The sequence below is a fragment of the Hyaena hyaena genome, unplaced genomic scaffold (assembly GCF_003009895.1).
Source record: "Hyaena hyaena isolate Hyena2069 unplaced genomic scaffold, ASM300989v1 scaffold_425, whole genome shotgun sequence".
Classification (NCBI taxonomy): Eukaryota; Metazoa; Chordata; class Mammalia; order Carnivora; family Hyaenidae; genus Hyaena; species Hyaena hyaena.
The window spans coordinates 1013698-1033459 of NW_024081052.1; the positions used below are offsets into that span (position 1 = coordinate 1013698).

General features: G+C 51.8%; 1 protein-coding gene across 3 annotated transcripts in view; it reads right to left on the reverse strand.

Moving 5' to 3' along the window:
* Positions 1 to 19762, reverse strand: part of ACSL6 (acyl-CoA synthetase long chain family member 6) — a 61642-nt gene that overhangs the window by 30512 nt on the left and 11368 nt on the right. For all 3 annotated transcript variants that reach the window (XM_039252570.1, XM_039252569.1, XM_039252571.1), the window contains exons 2-9: positions 13798 to 14018; positions 11611 to 11725; positions 10659 to 10723; positions 10326 to 10427; positions 9708 to 9807; positions 8969 to 9147; positions 7932 to 7964; positions 6337 to 6388 (exon numbers count right to left, since the gene is read on the reverse strand). In XM_039252570.1, coding sequence (XP_039108501.1) covers positions 6337 to 6388; positions 7932 to 7964; positions 8969 to 9147; positions 9708 to 9807; positions 10326 to 10427; positions 10659 to 10723; positions 11611 to 11725; positions 13798 to 14018 — 867 coding nt within the window. The remainder of the gene's footprint in view (positions 1 to 6336; positions 6389 to 7931; positions 7965 to 8968; positions 9148 to 9707; positions 9808 to 10325; positions 10428 to 10658; positions 10724 to 11610; positions 11726 to 13797; positions 14019 to 19762) is intronic.

Consider the following 19762-nt stretch of genomic DNA (forward strand, 5'->3'; position numbering starts at 1 on the left):
TTCCTTTTCTTTCTGTCTTTCTTTCTTGGAGAAGATCCATGGGATTTGTTTTACCTCTGCTGGTCCTTCTTTCCTCAAACCGAACTCCATATTCAGAAGTGTCCCTGGGGGTGCCTGGGCGGCTCAGTCCGTTAAGCATCCAACTTCGACTTCAGCTCAGGTCATGATCTTGTGGTCCCTGAGTTCCAGCCCCAAATCAGGCTCTGTGCTGACAGCTAGCTCAGAGCCTGGAGTCTGTTTCAGATTCAGTGTCTCCCTCTCTCTCTGCCCCTCCCCCGCTCATGCTCTTTCTCTCTCTCTCAAAAATAAACACTAAAAAAATTTTAAGTGTCACTGAATTGTCCCCTATGTACAAATCCCATAGAGTCTCTAGGCCTACAAACAATTCTGAGAGTATCACCTGGGAATTTTCACCTGTGGATTCCCAAGTCCTGGAAGTTTCTAAGGAATAACCCCAAACTACTAGATATGAAATCAGAACTCCCACAAAATAGGGTCCAGGGCTATAACAGAGCTTTAGATCTGTGAGGCTGGCTGACTTGCTCATGCCTAATGCAACCTCAGGGTGGATGACTGAGAATCTCAAAAGAAACCTGTCTTCATTAATGAAAATTTTCTGAAACCTCCAGTCATTTCAGTCCACAACACATACAAATGGTAGTAGTTACTCAAGACTGCTTAGGCAAACCTTTTTCCTCTCCAACATGATGAGAGAAGTTTGTACCTTTTAAAACCAAATGATTTCTTGTAGGTATAAGTGAAGGTTCATAAATTTCTAATGAGTTAAAGGATTTTTCAATATTCCCAGAAAGATTCAAATGATTTCCTCAAGTCATCCCTTGATATGGTCCCAAAGGATGAAGGATGTATTGACAGCAGATCCTGAGAGAAGATGTAAGATCTGAGTTAGAAGGAGGGAGGTCAGTCTTTGGAAAGTTCTGCTTGCTTCTCTGATTCAGGACAAGTGCGTGTGTCTGGCAGTATTTTTTTTTTAATGTGATATGGAAAATTTTCCAAGTTGCTCACATGGTGAGCATTCCTAGCTAGGCACCTGGCAAAGTGACAGAACCACTCTTTGCTCTGCTCTGCTTCTCTTCTTCTCTGGTGCAACATCAATGGGGCTGCTGCTTCCCAGGCACCACCATCTCAGCGACATGAACTCTACTGTCCATTCCCTACATTCTACTCACAGGCTGGCCATCCTTTCACTTATTTTCTCTCCAGCTGCTCAAGGAAAAAAAAAAAGTCTTAGTTTCAGATTCTGCGAATGCTACTTTGGCTTTAGTCAGTATTCCTGGGCTGGCCATCCGTGGCTGATCTGCAGAAAGGTATTTCTCTAGCTGAAGATTTGTCCTGGATGGACACTGGCTCCAAGTGAAAGCAGTTACGGGGTGAAGCTGAGCTCGAGGCCTCTCCTGCAGGGGCGGGTGGGAGTGGTGCTGGAAGCAGTGACGGGTCCTCTGGCTAGAGGTTCCTCTGGCTGCTTGCTTCTGCTTTCACACAGTCAAGGGTGGGTTACAAAAGATAGTGGTGACAAAAATACTCTGAAAGTTTTATAATGTGGATAGAGTGTCATCTTCCTGCTAGAGGCTCCCAAATCTTCTCCGGAATTCAGTCCTACTTTCATCAACCCCACAGCTACCAATTTTTTAAACAGTCAAACTTGAGAGCTGGTAGTTATACAAACAATAACTATAATAGCAGCCAGTTACTGAACATCCACGATTGTGGGCACTGTTCGAGGAGGATCTCATCATGGTAGCTCAGTTATTTCTTAAAACAGCCTATGTTACAGATATCAGATGGTTTCATTTAATATTCAAGCAAGATGAGGCTTAAGAGAGGTTAAGAAACTCTCCTAAAGCTGCACAGCAGGAGTACCCAGATGTAGTTTTAAGCATATGGTCACATAAGTCTTGAACTGAACGGCGCAAAACAAATAGGCCAAAGAGAGTATTTTCCCAAGATCCCACCTTTGAACAGCCACAGAGGTAAGGCTGATGGGCATTTACATGCTCAGCCAAAGGACTGCAGATGACTGAGCTTTCCTGGGTGCCCTCAATTAGGACAGAAGAGATGCTCCAGTTCCAGGGGCTTCTACCCACTCTTCCTCCCGTCTTCTCCAGGCAGGGCACATCTCTTTCCTTCTGTATCTGGAAGCTTCCTCTCTCCCCTAATCCACACCAAAGCTTTGGGGGCTCTGCTCCATGGAGCAGCACCTCCCTTTCCTCTGTATCTAGTGACTGTTTCTCGAAGCCAAGAAACACTTTGAGGGGTTTCCATACCAAGGGCCCCACCCCCTCCATGGCCTCTGCCAGCTCTACTCTTGGTCTGTCATTCCTTCAAAGCTAATCTATTTTTCACATAGACTCTCCCTTACAGCAAAACATGCATATGTGGGAAATTGCCCAAATGAGTGTATAGATCCAATAGATTTTTTTCCCCCAAAGTGAACTTACCTATGCAACCAGCACCAGATCAAGAAATAGAACATCATGGGGCTCCTGGGTGGCTCAGTCCAACTTGGGCTCAGGTCATGATCTCATGAACCATGGGTTCGAGCTCCATGGTGGGCTCTGTGCTGACAGCTCAGAGCCTGGAGCCTGCTTTGGATTCTGTGTCTCCCCCTTTTATTGCCCCTCTCCTGCTTGCACTCTCTCTCTCTCTCTCTCAAAAATAAATAAACATTAAAAACAATTTTTTAAAAAAAATAGAACATCATCAGCATTCCAGGGCAGCGTTATCCTGGAAGGCAATATTATCTGGACTTATAAAACCAAAGACTAGTTTATTGTGTTTGTAATCTTATACCAAAGAAATCTCACAATCTTTTGTGCCTGGTTTCTTTCACTCAATATACACTGAGGGAGAGGATTCTATTGAGGTACCCCATTCTATCGCTGCTGGGCACTGGAGTTGTTTCCAGGTTTTGACTACTTAAACACCGAAGTTTATGAACATTATGGAGCATGCCTTTTGGTGACATGGCCAAGCTTCTTGAAGAAATTGTCCACATGTGCTGATGTGATATCCTCACTTTCCATTCACTCCTCATCCCACTGCAATCAGCTCTGCTTCTAGCCTCTCTCCGCTCCATGATTAGCTTTTGCCAAGGGCACCAGCAGGCATTTCAGTGGTGGCATCCTTTGGGTACAGTTCAGCCACCAGACAATGCTGACAGATACTATTTGCCTTCTAGCATCTCTGGCTGCTCCTGCTCAGTCTCCACTTAAAATTCTTGCCCCCATCATTCCTCTCCTGCCAGTGCTCCAGGCCATGTTCCCAGACAGCTATTTCCTCCCTCAACTCTCCTCCAAAGCAACATTTTCTTTCTTGTAGCCGAGCCTTTGCAAATGCTGTTCCCCCTGTGGAGAATGCCCTTCCTCCTGTTTTCCTCCAGCTACCAATCTTTCAGGACTCTGCTCCAGTGGACTTCCACTGCGAATCCTTTAGGACCTGCTCCTCTGACCTCTCTTTGGTGGAGTGCTCCATGCACCCTGGGATGTGGACCCTCGAGGCAGTGACCACATTGTACTGAATTGCCTGGCAACATACGCGGTGAGCACATGAAGACAGGGCTCTGTCTCATCTATCCCTGTGACCTCAGCCCCCAGCACTAGGTCTAATGTACACAGGATATTCCATGAATGAGCTGAATAAGCAAATCTACATAAGTGAGAAAAAGAATGCTAGAAGCATAGAGCTTGAGAAGGGTATATTTTAAAAGATCACTGTATTTTCTTTTCTGGGAAGAGAGGCTACACGAATTCATAGTAAATGTCTTAACTATCACTAATGGCATCCAATTTCCCAAACTAGGCTAGGTTATATCCACAGATTCTCTTTTTATTTGGGGAGGGGGGGAAGGGATATCAGATTCCAGTCCAGCTAACAGTCATTTTGAAATGAACAATGAACCACATTCTCACCCAGTAGCCATCCCTGAGTGTAGACAAACCCCAAGCTCTCACCTCCTGCAGGACCTTCGTGGCCTGACTACGGGTTCCATAGCACTGGCTTATTCTGGAGGTCTCCACAGATGTCTCCATCACAAAGGAAGAGGAAAATCTTCCCCCGAATGATTCCACCAGCATCGTGAACCAAATGTCAGGTTTAGATCATACTTTCCATCTCTCCCCACTCAAAGAACACTGTGGCTCCTGATGAAGCTGGGAACCAGGGCTCTCAGCTCGGAAGGGAAGCTGTATCCGGGGTTTGTGACGCTGAGGACAGGCACGGCTGATGTGCTCAACAACAGGATGGCTACCCGAGGCACAGCACGGGCTCAGGCTAATGCCAAGGAAATCCAAGTACAGCCAGGCAGGGTGGTAAGGGATCTGCTCAATCCCCCAGCTCTGCCCTGGCACCAGCAGCACCTCTAGAGTGGGAAGCTTGGGCACTAAACCTGAATCCGTTTACCAGGCTCCATATGACCCTCTTCCACCACACAGAGCTGGGGCAGGATGGCTTGGCTTCCAACTGTGATTTCATGGTTTGGAAAAGAACTGGACGTGAGGACTGCCCTCTCCAGCTGGGTGTCAGCACATTTCTGCACCGTAAAGTTCTTCTCTAGATACAGAGGCAGCATCTGTGACCAAGTGACTCATTAAAAGCCTAGGGGCACTTTTGAACTTCAAGGGTCTGAAGCTAAAGGCCACCACAGTACGGCGCCTGGGTGGCTCTGTCGGTTAAATATCTGACTCTTGATTTCTCCTCAGGTCATGATCTCATGGTTCATGAGTTCGAGCTCCCACATTGGGCTCTGTGCTGACAGCATGGTTCCTGCTTGGGATTCTCTCTCTCTCCCTCTCTCTCTGCCCCTCCTCTGCTTGTACTCTCTCCTTCTCTCTCTCTCCCTCAAAATAAATTAATATATATATAAAGGCCACAGTAGTAACCTGCTTCCCAACCCAGGCTGGAGACACATATCACCAAAATTTTGTGTCAGGAAACTCATGACCAAAAAAACTAACCAACCAACCAACCAAATAAACCAAAAAAAAACAAAAACAAAAACAAAAACAAAAACAACCAAACAAACAAAAAAACCAAAAAACAAACAAAAAAAAAACCCAACATAAACCTGAAGGGCATTTTTGAATTCTGGGTTGACTCTAGATGTCAGCTTCTAGAGAGCAAGGGCTATGTTATTTCTTTTCTGACAAAAAGTTAGCAGTGGGGTGGAAATCCCCAAACCACTGAGTTAAGGGCAAAAATCCATCTAGATCCAACAAAGCCATGTTTGTCATGATCTATCCTCAAGGAGGGTGTCCTTATGGGGGCGGTGAGGATGTGTCAAATGCCTTAGAGGCTGCATCTGCAGAGTGTGGGAAGTCCCACTTTCACTGCCCACCCCATTCAGCGATCTAGTCCTCAGTCTGGAAGAAGGCTGGAAACTTCTTGCTCATTCAAGGCTAGGGCAAGTGACTTCCCAAGTCAACAGATGAGATGGAGCAGAAGCACATGAAGAGCACTGGGCCAGGGGATGTGGGAAAAGAGCACAAGTATCCTGCTTCCACTTGCTGGTGGTGTCCACTTGGATGGCACCCACTCCTGCTTGCCTCACAGGCCACACGGAGGCCCCAGCAGCTCAGTGACTTGGTGAACAAGGCACTGCAGGCTGTGAAGTGCTGTGCCTGTGGCCATGCCCCTCCTGTGCACCCTGCTTCCCCCAGGGAGCCTTCCTTGGCTCTCTCTGCTGATGCTGCCCTATGCACTCCTCTATCAGCACCAGGCACGGGGTGTGTCATTTCTGCTTGTTCTCGCCCAACGGCCATTCCCACAGCATACCAGCCCGATCCTGTAGAGATTCTGCTCCACCTTTCCCCCACACCATCCCCTCTCTGGTACTTTTAACCACCCTCATCACAGGGGAGAAGCTGGGGAGAGTGGTGGCAGCAAGACTAGGTGACTGGCTCCTAGCCTCCAGCAAGTGGTGGACCCAAATCGAGGCTCTCAGACACCAAACCCCACACTTTGTCCGTGGTCCCTGACACAAAGTCCAGGTCGGGGCAGGAAGGAGAGGGGTGAGAGCTGCTTCTCAGCGAGGGATGTTGTGACTCAGCTATCCAGCCCTCTTTCGGCCTCCGTTCCAGGAAATGGCCAGTCTCCACTCTGGACCTCGCAGTCCACACTACCTATCCTTATCCCACCACCTGTGCTGCCTCCTGCTGACCACTGGGAGCACAGGAGGGGCCCAGCATCTGGAATCCGGCACGGGACAAAGCTTAGCTCATGCCACAGGGGACACCAAAGACCCCTGCAGTCACACACCACCAAGGCTGCCAGAGAAGGTTGCAGGCGACCCAGGCTGGTGATCTGGGTGCCTCAGCTCACCTGTTGTGCCACTTGTGAAACACACAATGGAGAGGTCACTGGGCTTCGGGGGCTGCAGAGTTGAGAAGAAGTATATGTTAAGGGGACTCAGCATGTCCAGCCAGGGCCCAAGACCCCTGGACCCCTCAACCAGCCAGTCCCTCTGTGCCCCCACAACCCGCCATGAGTGGGTATGGAGTCATGTGGGTACATGTGCCTGAAGCAGTCAGAAAGGTGGGCTGGCAGGTGCTCAGGAAAGGGGAAAAGAGGCTGAGGAAACCTGACGGGGGCTTGGACATCCATCCGTCACACTCATTTCTCACTCAGTCCCGCTGCCTCCCAGCTTGAATCTGAGATGGGATTGGGCTGCTGTGGCCACATCGAGGCCACTACCAAACCTCACCTTCTCAGTGGATGTGGCCCAGCTCCATCCTGCCTTCCCACTTTCTCTCAAATTTCTGGAGTTAGACTTGGGAAAAGAATGTGTGGCCTAGGAACTGAGCTGCCCACAGTGTCACCAAGACTGCTGTGCATCAGGCCCTGGCCCTCGCCCAGGGCACAGAGTCCTGAGGTCACCAGGAGGAGCCTATCACATCCGTTTGTACACAGAAGAGATGACGTGAGTTGAGACTGAGGGACAAGCAAAGTCTCTCTAGACAAAGGGAAGATGGGCTCTGGGAGAGGGACTAGGCTGGTTACTGGCAGAGGTGCGGAGGCAAGGGTGTGCCAAGGGGTCAGAGAATGGTGCTCTGAGGCTGGGGTATGGTGTGTGGGAGGTGAGCATACACCAGGGTTGCCCATGAAGGGCCAACCGGCGTATGAGAAAGCTCAGGGGCACGTAAGAAGAGTGGGAAGGGCTGAGCTGGAGGGAAGACCAGAGGTAAGATGCCTCATAAGCAAGCTTAAAAGTCCCACATGGCCCTTCCAGAGCCAGTGACCCTCACTGGTGACTTGACCCCCGGAAGTATCACTTGGGGGTGACACACAGAAAAATTCATGGGGCGCCTGGATGGCTCAGTCAGGTCCAACATCAGCTCATGTCATGATCTTATGGTTTGAGCGTTCAAGCTCTGTGTTGGGCTCTGTGCTGACAGCTCAGAGCCTGGGCCCTGTTTCAAATTCTGTCTCCCTCTCTCTCTGCCCCTCCTCCACTCACGTTCTGTCTCTCAAAAATGAATAAACATTGAAAAAATTTTGAAAAGAAAAATTCACAAAGATGGACAGAGGTAGCAGATGTCACAAGGGCACTTGGCCCTGGGATTTGCTTCCAGTTCTGCTGCTGCTTCTGTTCATCCCATCCTTGCAGAGCTCACTATCTTCAAAGGGCAAAAATAAGCCTTCCCAAAGAAAAGGCTCCTGGAGAAGCAAGGGTGGTGAGGAATGGCTGTCCTGTCTTCTCCCTCCTAAACATCGGACTCCTGTCCCAGGTGCTTCTCTGCACCCTCACCCACACAAATCCTGGCACCTGGAGCTGGCATTTCCCGAGCTGCTTACAGCAGTGGCTTATTGACACAGGGGTGCTGCTCTGACCTCCTAGCAAGCTCCCGTGCATAGTAAGGGTGGTCTGTGAGGATGAGCCCTGCAAACCATCAAGGCCTGCGGGCAGATGAGCTTACCACAGGGACATGATGATTCCGTTGGCCACACTCCTGGAAGAGAAAGATACAGTTTTTTAAATGCTCAAAAGTTCATATCGATCAAAACAAGTGAACAAACAAAAAAAAAATCAAAGTAATCAGAAACCACCTCCTGCCCATGTGGAGAAACCACCTGAGTGGCCTTTCCTCATATAGACATCTAGGCCTAGGCCGCCCAGCACATTACAGACAGGGGGCCCGAGGCCCAGGGAGGGGCTAGGCACTGCGCATGTGCACAGTGGGGGAGACAGCTTGAGGTGACTCTCGGGACACACACTCATGACTGACCGGCTAGGTGGCCTGGACTTCTGGATAAATGGTCAGGGCTCGAGGGGCAGATGGGGGCTAGCCAGCATATATGTGCCCCAAAGCCATGGGAGGGTACAAGTGCACAGGTGTTACAGGACAGGCAGGCAAGAGGACACCTGGGGAGGTCACGGGCCTGCATCCAGTAAGGGATGGTGGGGGTCAGGGCTACTGAACAGGGCGTGAGGCCCTGGGGGCCAGGGTGTCCCGTGTCACTTTAGCAGGCCACAAGCTGCCACCAGCCTGATGGCACCACCTCTCCTCTGGGGAGGTCATGCACAGAAAAACTGGTTCTGCTGGCTTCTGGGAGTTTGGGGCACATTGAAAGACCCTCTAAGAAAAGACCCTCTAAGACTCCTGGGCCTCATGTCTGTAGTATTCAGGCTCAGACAGGCTGCTGGCCAGCTGGAAACAAGGAGGTCCCAGAGGCTACGTGAGTAACTTTGGGGCAGGCTGGCACTACCATCCACCTATTGGTTCCTTTGTTATTAAAGGTGCCAGTCAACTGAGCCTGTCACCTGGAGGATGCCTATAGGCACCAACCCCACCACCCGCCACCAGCCCTTGTAAAGCCTGACCTTCTCACTCCTGACACACCCTGATGACCCAAGATGTCCTTCCCGGGGCATGAGAGGGGCAGATAACCAGCAGTCCTGGCTCCACGGCCAACCAGCTATGGCCCCGTAAACAGCCCAGAAGCAGACCCTCACCTCCACGGCCTGCATGGACTTAACGACCACCCCACACTCCTGCCCTCGGTCTTTCAGAGCTTCCTCGAATGGTTCCATGACGATGATGAGCTTCAGCCCTGGAGTCTCCTTCCTCTCCACATGTTCTAGCAGAAGCACAGCCTTCTGAGGTTTATCCACGACAACGGTGCTGATGTCCGCTGAAGGGACCATTAGAGAAAGTCAGGCTGTGTGGGCACAGGCTGTGACTATGGGTAGCATGTGCTAGGCAGCAGAACCATGGGCTGGGTGTCCCAAAGCTTGTGTGTAAATAAATATATGAGACAGGCCACGTAGGCCATGTGTTATACAGAGAGGAAAATGCATGGAGCTTGTGAGAAGCCAAGGGCAAAAGGCCAAAGAATCTCCTGGAGCGGATTCCAAGCATTCCTGCTCCAGACTCAGGGTCGATAATCTCAGGTCTGCTTGAGGTTATTTGCCACCACCACCCCCTCCCCCCACATCTGCCCTGAACTGAAGTAAGCCTCAGAGAGTCAGAAGCCTGTGTGGGGGCTGGTGCAGAGGCTACTTCACGGTAACCAGGCCCTGTGGAAGGTGCCTTCGGGTCAAGTCCAACTGAGGAAAGCCAACTCAAGGGCCAAAGTGGAGAATGTTCTTTGAGAATGGAAGCAAAGTGCTTTCTAGCGTCAGACAGTATAAGCTAAGTGTCTGGGGTCCAGGAGCTAGCTGCCGGTGGCAAGAGAACACAGTGGTGGCTCACCTGTGTTGATGATGTAGCGGATAGCACCAGGGCCCAGGGTGTCATAGAGTGGGATCACCACCATAGAATACGTGTAGCAGGCAAGCTCTGCGATGATCCACTGTGGAGACACACAGGCATGGGAGTGCGGGGTGGGGAGCAGAGAGCATACAGGAAGGCCGTACTGCCCTTATGCCCAGGCAACCGGGGTACTTGATCTGGGTCCTATTGACAAGGTTCCGCTCTGGCCCTCTCCACGTTGTAAGGAATCCTTGAGGTTAACTGGTTGCACCCGCTTACCCACAGCCTTCTAGAACATGCTTTCCCCAGGGAGTCTGGGGACTCCAACTAGCCTAAAGCCTACTTCTAGGGCTTGCATGGCCTTCTTCCCTGGGTCTTTCTTCCCCTATTGCTCAGGAAACACCTGTTTGTGGGGCCAGGTGGGTGTAGATGGAGCTTGTGTGGGATGTCCACTCTTGATTAAGGGCAAAGCCAAGGGAGTGGGGGGTTGAATAGACCAAGTATATCCATTTCTCCTCTTGTCCCAGGCCCTATAAGCAGTTGGACCACAGCTGTTATATGGTACCCAACGCCCCCACTCCAGTGAAAGCTCTAAAAGCAATCAAGGCAGATGCTTACCTCTGGTCGATTTTGTGCAAAAACGCCAATAAACTGATCTGTACGTGCTTTACAATTGTGTTGCAGAAGTCCGGACCCTAAATATTCAGCCCTGTCGGCCACCTGCACATGGACATGGGGAAGTGATGGGGAGCAAGGACTTTTAGCAGGGGAGGGACCTCCATAAGAGCCTACCCAGGTCTGCCCAAAGCCCCATGAAGCTGCTGCTGGGGGTCTGGCAAACAGGCCTTGCAAGGAAACAACGACCCTCTGAGACCCTGCAGGGTACCCACGAGCCCCACAATGCCAGGTGTACGTGAGTTGACAGCGTGGGGCCTGTCCTCTATCACTCACCTCCTGGTAGGACAGCCACTGATAAGGTTGCTTGGGCTTCCTGAAGCCAAGACAGGGTCCATTCCCTGCAGAGAGATAAGCAGGCCTTGTGCCAGGGAGGATGGTACGGTGGGTGTCGCCTGCACCTACTCATCAGATAGGTGAATGGACATCCCAAGCCGTGGGGTGGTCCATGGGCCAAGTGAACTGCCCCCAGCTGCCTGTCTAACCTGCTGAAGCTGAAGGAGGCCTAAAGCACACAAGCATGACATGTCCTCAAGGATCAGAGAGGCCCTGGAATGGGACTAACACAGTCAGTTCCTACCATGATCTGTGTGATGCAGCCCCAAGGGGACACGGAGACATGGGGACCATGTGGCAGAGGTGGAAAGCTGACTCTCTGTGACCGCTTCCTTTTGCCCCATACCCTGGGTCAACCAGCCATCCCAGAGGCTCAGGCTCAAAACCAGGCCTGTCAGTTTGAGGCTTATCAGGGGCTGCCCATGGGAGATATAAAATAAGGACAAAGGAGTGCCTAGGTGGCTCAGTCAGTTAAGCATCCGACTTCGGCTCAGGTTATGATCTTGTGGTTTGTGGGTCTGAGCCCTGCATCAGGCTCTGTGCTGACAGCTCAGAGCCTGGAGCCTGCTTCAGAACCTGTATCTCCTTCTCTTTGCCCCTCCCTGGCCCACACTTTCTCTCTGTCTCTCAAAAATAAATAAACATTAAAATAATTTTTTTAACTATGAGCTAAGAGATAGTTTAAGGTCAGGCAGTGCTAAGGGCTAGAACAAAGCTGAGGTCAGCCCTTCGGCCGCCCTTCTCTGACAGTGGAAGGCCAGGAGTTGCTTTTCTCCTCTGAACCTGGCAACCGCTCACCTGCCACGGCCCTGGTTCCCTGCTTGGCTGCTCGCACCTTTGCACCAGCTCAACCCCTGCCAGGGCTCGTCCACACCCTCAAAGCCCCTCTCACCTGAGATGCTAAGCCCACGGCGGAACACCTCGTACATGGTCCTGGCGTCATCATAATAGTGGGTGAGCAGCTGAGGGCCATCTCCGATCACAGATCGCCGGGCCCCGCCACTGTCCTACAAGCCAAGCACAGGCCAGGGAAGCTGGCTGAGGCAGGCACAGGCATCAGGGGAGGGCAGCGGTACGCAGCAGCCTGTACACAGCATGGATGCACACCAGGGCCACACAACCAGGACTGGGACACGCTCTGTGTACATTCACACACGTGGCCTACACACTCCTGGACTGCACACACACCACCTCTACACATGCTCACATACATACGGCTGGTATATGCTTGACCCATATGCACCCACGCTCAAACACAGTTGGCTCATGTACACAGGCCCAGCACATTGGTCTCCCATACATGCACACAGCACCTCACCACCAGGTGAGCACACACACAACGTCCAGAACTTCAGTGACTGTTGACATATACCTATGGTTCATTCATATAATAGAATGGGGAGTGTTGGCTAGAGTCAGCCTACCCTCTGGCATCAGGATCAGCCTGCCAAGGCTAGGTTAGGCTAATAATAATTTGGGTGCCATCTATCATTCACATAATAGTGTGAACTGCTTTGCGTACTGGCTAAAGGTACCTGTCCAGGAACACTCCTGCCTATGCCACATGACCCTTCTTACTGCACAAATTGGTCCTGTGTTTCCTTACTACTAAAATCCCAAAATAATTCCATGCTGCCCCCTCCAGGGTCCTGGCCCATGAGGCTTTGTCCTTGATGGCCTCTCTGAGTGAGTTATAATTAAAATTACCAAATAGTCTGGTGCTTTCTCTGTGTCACCTCACCAAATCCTTATCACAACTTCAGGAGGCAGACGCTCTTTTTTAAATCCCTTGACAGTTCAGGACATTAAGGCTCAGATTGTTAAGAAACTGCCAAGGACCATTTAGCTACTAAGAGGAACGGCCAGCCCTTCAGGGATCCATACACCAAGTGCCATTCTGGTCATCACTTTGCTAGCCCATCGGTAGTCCCTCTCCACTGTCCAGCCACCCCCTGGTGAGTCCCCATTTCTCAAAGCCACCAGGTACAAGGTCACATACCCACATCTTTGCACACAACATGTCATCTGCTGGAAAAGTGCCCTGGAGATCCCTATCCTATCTAGACCTGCACCCTTTCCTAGCAGGCAAAACTGTGCTATGATCAAGGCTGCCAAGATCAAGAGCAAAAAAGGCAAGATGTTGAACTGTGTATGCAGCATGACAGCTTTTAAAACTAGGGGCAAATATCGCTCACAGACAATAGTTAATAGGTTTCTCAGGGTAGGAGAAGGTGGAAGCTCTTCACTCTGAGACCTTTTTTCCTTCTGAAGTATGAATATATTATCTGTTCAAAATGAATAAAGTTTTAAAAAAAGACAGTTTTTCAAAAGGCAAAAATAGGGGCCCCTGCGTGCCTCAGTCACTTAAGTGTCCAGCTCACATCATGATCTTTCAATTCATGTGATCAAGCCCCACATGGGGCTCTGTGCTGAGAGTGCAGAGCCTGCTTGGGAATTTCTCTCTCCCTCTCTCTCTGCTCCTCCCCCACTCTCCTCTCTTTTTCAGAATAAATGAATAAACTTTTAAAAAAAGGCAACTTAAATGTCACAAGTTTAGGAAAGAAAGAAATCTCACTAGTCTTTCTAGGTTTAGCCTGGAATACCCTTGTCTAGGCTGGACCACTGCACCTTTCCTTCCCTTAGTGGCCTTCTCTGCAAGTTCATGTGCTTTGGGAGGGCAGGGCCATGGGTGGACTTACTTCTGAGTTCCAGCTCCAGACCATGGCTGGGCACAGGGAGACTCTGGGAGGGAATTTATCTGGCAGCTCCTTGAGAATCATAGGTTTTCTACTGACGCACCAGTGAGCCAAGGTTTCCCACTGAAGAGGCAGGCAAACTAGAGGTCTGGTGCAAGGCCATGTCCGGGTTCTGCCCAGGATTCAATTCCTGGGAGAGGCAGAGGAGCATCTAGCAGGAGACTGCTCAAGGCCACTGAGGGGGCTTACTGCTTCACTGCCTGGGAAACCGAGATTCTCCGCACCATTTTAGGTCAAATCAGCTACAAGTTTGGCTTCTGCCTTCAAGATGCCTGTCCTCTGCCCATTCCTTCCCATAGCCCAGCCACTTCCACACAGCTCACCTCCACTTCCTCCGACTGCATCAGGAGGTTGCACGGTGGTTGTAAGGCCTTTGGCCGGTGAGTGAGCCAGTAGGCGAGGATGGCAGCCAGTGCACCCATACTCACAAGGGTGGTGGCTGAGAGGCTGCGGAAAAACTGGCCCAAGTCGCCCAGCTCGGGCAGCCGCAGCAACCTCAGTATCTCCTGTGTCTGCATCTTCTCCAGAAGCGAGAGGATGAACTCTGCAGGAAACAAGAGGTAGGTGAGAGAGGAGAGCTGATGGCAGGCTAGGGAGGGGTCTGGGTCTCTCCTTCCATCTGTCTTGGATCACAAGTGACAAAATGACCTCGGCCAGGCCCTGGCCAAATACAGTAGTGCAGGCCCTGGGCTGTTTGGGGTGTACAGTCTTCTGTTGCAACACAGTGTATGCCGGCAGCTGGCTTCCTGGATGGGCCTTTCCAGGTGACAGGCCAGAACCCTTCACAGTCGCACTTGACAGTCAGATATCTGGCCTGGTTTTCCTGAGAACCATATGTTCAGGCCCTAGGCCATGGCTGGCAGATGCTTCCCTATCTTCCAGGGGCCAGGACATGCTCTGAAGGCTCTGGAATGCTTCCTGAGCCCCAGGGTTTGGGTGCTCTGCCTCTCCTGTGTGCTCATATTATTTTGCTGATCTTTGCTCCCAGAGAATGAAGAGCACAGTGGCCAGAGTGAGTAGGTGAAGGGGTACATGCTCCTCCTACTCCACCTCAAAGTTCCCAGCACCAGACCCTGACCCTGAGGGAGACAGAGACAGGAAGGGGAGCAGAGCCCATGGACCCACTCTGACAGGTGCCTCTGGTCCTCATGCCATTAGGGCAATGATCTCTCTGGCAAGGGTCCAGTGAGTGACACAGCAGAGCTCCCCCAGGTCTACATCCTCATCTACCATAGGCTCTCCTTGAAGAAAAGTTGGAGCCAAAGTCCTGCCAGGGCCAGAGGTGACTCCAGGGCCAACTTTGTGAGGAACAGTAAAGTTACCAAGTTGGGATCCAGGTACTGCTCCCTGGCCCCAGACTGCTGACCACTGTGCACTACAGCACTGCATGGCCACTGACCAAGCACCAAGAGACAGATGGCCCCAGCACTAACTGGGTCCTGGGCCAGCCCCTCTGGGATCCCATTAGCTCATGTCCAGAGGACACAGAAGTGGCATAGGGGAGCATGTGTTAAGCTGGTGGGAAGGGAAAGAACCAAGGCTCAGAAAGAAAGGACTCAGGAAAGTGCTGTGTGCACTCCTAGGGGTAACCACACTCCTTGTGACTTCACATATGGTGGTCACGGCACCATGCTTACCCACCACAGTCCAAGGGGCCACAGTGGGCCTCTCAGGACATAGAGAGGATGCCCCAGGGTGGGCAGTGGAAGTGTTGCTGTGAGGAGTACTAGTGAGTAAGTTTGGTTCAAAGAGAACAGGTCTCAGGAGCTGCCATGTTCTCCTGATGGCCACTAAGTGAGCAGTGATGGCAGGACAGACAGCCAGCGGGGCTCAGGGTTCTGCACTTCACCCAGGACTAAGAGAGGCAGGGAGGATGGAGCAGGCACTGGATGCTTTCATCTTCACTAGGGCCTCTTCAGTGTCTCCGTCCAGTAGGATCTGATGCTACGAGCACCACATAATACCTATAGGTCTGCCGACCTAATGAGGGCTGGGTAAGCTCCAGGCTGCCAGGCACCATTTATGGCCACTTCCCTTACTGGCCCTTGACCTTTGGAAGCAAGACTGTGGAGGTTTCCCTTTTTGGGAAACAGTGAGAAACTCAACAGTAGCCACTCTGTAGACCACAGAATATGAGCCAAACAGCAACTGCTTGACCCTTGAGAAAGGAGCGATCTACTGAAATCCCGATAAATGGTATTTGTACTAAATTGTAACATTACCACACCAGAGATGAGATCAGTGATTTGCAAGTCACTGCCGAGAAAGCAAGTAAATCATGGTTCAAATCCCTTCTTCTTCACTTTTACGTGACACAAGGTTGCATGTAATTCACGTCTCTGGACCTCCACTTGCCCATCTTTAATATGGAGACAGTATCACAGAGACACTTACTCATACTATATCTGGCACAGTTAGAGGCACAGCATGACTAAACAGATGGTTAAGGGGTATGGTTGTCAGACAAGGAGGCAGGTCCAAGCACCTGGCAGAGGTGGCTGGACTCTGGATGTGGTCCCTCAAGAGTTTATGCTCTATAGATGGCACAATGGGCAGTGTGAGTGTCTGCGTCCTGGGACCACTCCTGAACCACCCACAGTTTCTAGGTGCCCCCTGGATAGCACAGAAAGTGTGCCCCCAGCCAGTCCTTTCATTCTCACTGAGTTCCTGAGCTGGAAACCCAGTTTTACCAACAGCCTCCTTGAGCTACATCAGTTTTGAGGCCATCTCACAGGAACGAATCACTCCTGGCATATCGATCACATTATGGTTCTGCACCAGCAAAGAGGCCCAGTTATGGACCCCAGTGAATTCACCAAGGAAAACCACTCTGGGAAGACCCTGGGCAGGCAGCCAGCTAGCTTCCTTGGGACATTTACTTCTCTAAGCTGCAGATGGGAAGACCAAGTTACAGCCATGCCTATCAGAGAAATAACTCAGTACACATAGTGGACAACACAGATGTGTTCATCAGCTCTTAGGGTGGCCTGGGAGCTGACATTTCATCTAATGGAAACTGATTCAATGGGCTGAGAAGCCTCTGACAAGCCCTAAGATCTTGTTCAGTTGTATGGTTCCCCCAAAATTCCAGAGAGAACCCTATAGTCTCTGGTCCTTGGCAGTTGCTCATGGGCCCTGAGCTATGGCAAGGGGTATCTGCAGCATGTGCTGCAGTGCTGGGTTTTCCACAGAGGACAGCTCGGGTGGCCAGGTCATCCATCCACCCACCCAACCCCCGTTCACTCAGCAGACCCTCACATGGCCACCGCTCTCATCTAGCTCAGTGCTGGGCCCTGGGACAAGCCAGAGGTGGGCCTGTCCTCCCCACGGGAGACTCACGAAGGAACAGGCAGTGCTGTGCAGTGTGGTCTGGGCTGTGCTCAGGCATGGGGAGCCCAATGCAGGCATGGTGAATCAGGACAGGCTTCTGGCAGGAAGTTATACTCATGTTGAGATGGAAAGATGAAGAGGAAAGGGTGTCCCGAGCAGAGGGAAGCAAAGGTACAGAGGCTGGAGCTGACAGAGAACAGGGAGCACTGAATATCCAACTCAGGAAATAAAGTCTGAGCCTAGAAAATCTTGTACAAAGGTCAGCGCCACAAGTCTGAGAAGCTATCAGAAGTCACCAAAGTATCACAGTCCCCAGGAGAGAGAGGAACAGAACTTGTCTAAACTTGAATTCCTGGGGTCTGGGAAGCCCTTGCCAAAGGTGGGGACACACAGAAACTCCACTGAAGAAGTGAGGGAGCGAGGATCCAGGCCCCAGACTACAGCCTCCCACACCACTACCTCATGTGGTACTACTACCCCACCCTTGCCAACAGTGGACCATCCATGCCCATACCTGTGCCCTCATTTGCAGTGGGGTTGAACCCACAGATAACCACCTCCAGACCTGCTCAGAAAGGCCCAGGCCCAGGATGCAGGAGAAGGGGGCAGCACAAGGCCACCAGAACCTGTGAAGCGGGATCAGGTAGTCGGCCCCTTTGTCTGTCCTTCACTGTGCACACACTCAGGGCGGGTGCCTCGAGCATCTTCTCCTGGCTAGGACCTTCTCTCCAGATAACCCACTTCCCTGGGGCAATGGAGGGTGGTGGAGAAAGGGCTTGACTAGCACTCCTCCTCAGGCTCCTACTTAGGTACCCACCCTTAAGGAAGCACCTGAAGTGACTACAGCACCCTGAGGCTGGGCCTGCACCCCTCCCTGCTGGGCAGCAACCAAGAGAACCAGTGGTGCATGTATCATTCTCCTAGGCTTGCTGACCTTCTCAGACACAGTCAAGGCTGCCTGCGTCTACCCTGAGATTCCCTGCAGACCTGGGAGCTACCGCAGGGCAGAGCTGCAAATCCAGGTCTTCTGAGGACATGGGCCTGAGAGCCAACCCATGCCACCAAACCGTTGGCGTGGGGGCAGGGTACAGCCAGGGCCTGGGTCTGGTCTCATTTCATTATTTCAAAGGGCCTTGGCCTCCTCTGACCTTCACTCCCTTTCCATTGAATTAGGGTGGGGCTCGGTGGTCCCTGGGGTCCCTGCAAGAGCTGCCTCCTCCCGTGCCCCAGGAGGCTCTCCTGGTTGCAGCAGCATGGGACGTGGGATGGGGGTGGGCTGGGCGGCACCCAACGGAATCAGTGGTGCACTGTTGCCAAGTGAGTGTTTGTAAATATTCCGCTGGTGGGAAGACCCAGCTCTCAGCACAAACTAGTCTCTTCTCCTCCGGCATATCCGATGCCTCTTTGTTCTCTGGCACAGAACAGTTCAGGACCCCAAGTGGTGGCATAGGCTAGGGGATTGGGATCCCCCCCCATCCCCCCCCCCCATACCATGTTCTTCACTGATTTGGGGCACCTGGAAGGTGGGTGGTGAGCAGCATAGGTGTCAAAGCCCAGGAAGGGAGAGAATAGGAAGGAAGAAAGAGACCCTGGTGGGAAGCATATTGCACCAAGGTGGCATGTGGCAGGGGTAGAGCCCCAGGGCACAGTCTCTGTGGAGAGGGCCCTGAGGCCCATGGCTCAGATCCAAGAACCCTGAACAGACCCAGCCTCCTAACCCCAGCACTCTTGACCTTCACAAGCTACCTAGATGGCTCTGTCAGGGCCACCTCCTAGACATCTCTCAAAGCTAACTGCTCCTCTCCACCCCCACAGCTCCTGGCCTAGTCCAGCCACCACCAAGTGCAGTTCAGATTCCCACATCAGTCCCCTCACAGGCGTCCCTGCTTTTAACCAGTGCTTATGCTGATACCAAGGTTATTTTCTTGGTACACAGGTATGACCATGTTGCGTTACTACTCAAAAGCTTTTTCTGGCTCCCTACTAACTTAGGACAAAAGTCCAGATTCATCACACCAGTGCTGAGGGACTCCATGACCCTGAGGTTCTTCCCTCCCCTTTAAAATCACCCAGGTTCCCTCTGAATCCACCTGGGGTGGGGTGGGAGTTTTTGCAATGGGGCTCTGGGTCTCTGTGGTAGGCAAGCACAAGTCAAGCCACCAGATCATTAAAGAACCTCCTCAACTCTCAATGAAAGGCTCAAAAAGAAAATCACAACCTCCCCCATGGCCCAGGGTCCCCAGCAAACAATTTAGGGAAAGGGTCTGAAGGTAAGTTCTGGTGCTGCACTGACCTGGTCCAAACCTTGACTCAGACCCTTGAGAGCTGTATGACCCTGGGGAAGTCAATTTACCCCTCTGGGCCTCTGCTCAAACAAGCCAATGGACAGAGAGTGTGGTGCCAATCACACAGTAAGTGAAACACTCGGTAGATGATAGTTAGCTAAAGCGGTTACTCCATCTCTTTGCCAGCCGAAAGGGCTCAAAGATAACTTGCCAAAAGTACATGCATTTACACCCTACCTTTCCAGAGGGCTCCTGGCACTGGGGAGGCGGCTGAACTGGTCCCACAGTACCAGCCTCCCTTTATAAAGGGTGTGTGGGGCTCAGGGAGAGAGCTTACCACATCTTGAGCAAGGCACAAAAGTGGCGAAGGCCCTGCCCCAAGTCTGCCCTCCTGGGGACAGCGGATGGCAACAGCCGCCTGCTCTGAGAAGCCGGGTGGTGGAGGAGGCGTTAGCAGTGGTGGCAGAGGCTCCCTGGCGGCCGTGGGAGCAGGTCTGGCAGGACCTGGGCACAGAACAGCTCTATGAGGAGCTGCTGGCCCCCCCTCCTTTCATCTGCACATTGGGCAGCACTGGCTCAGATCAGCTTAGAGCCAAGCAACCCGCCTTAACCCCCACTCTGCCAGGTTGCCAGAACTCCGTTCACTGCCTCTACCCCACCCCCACTCCGTCTT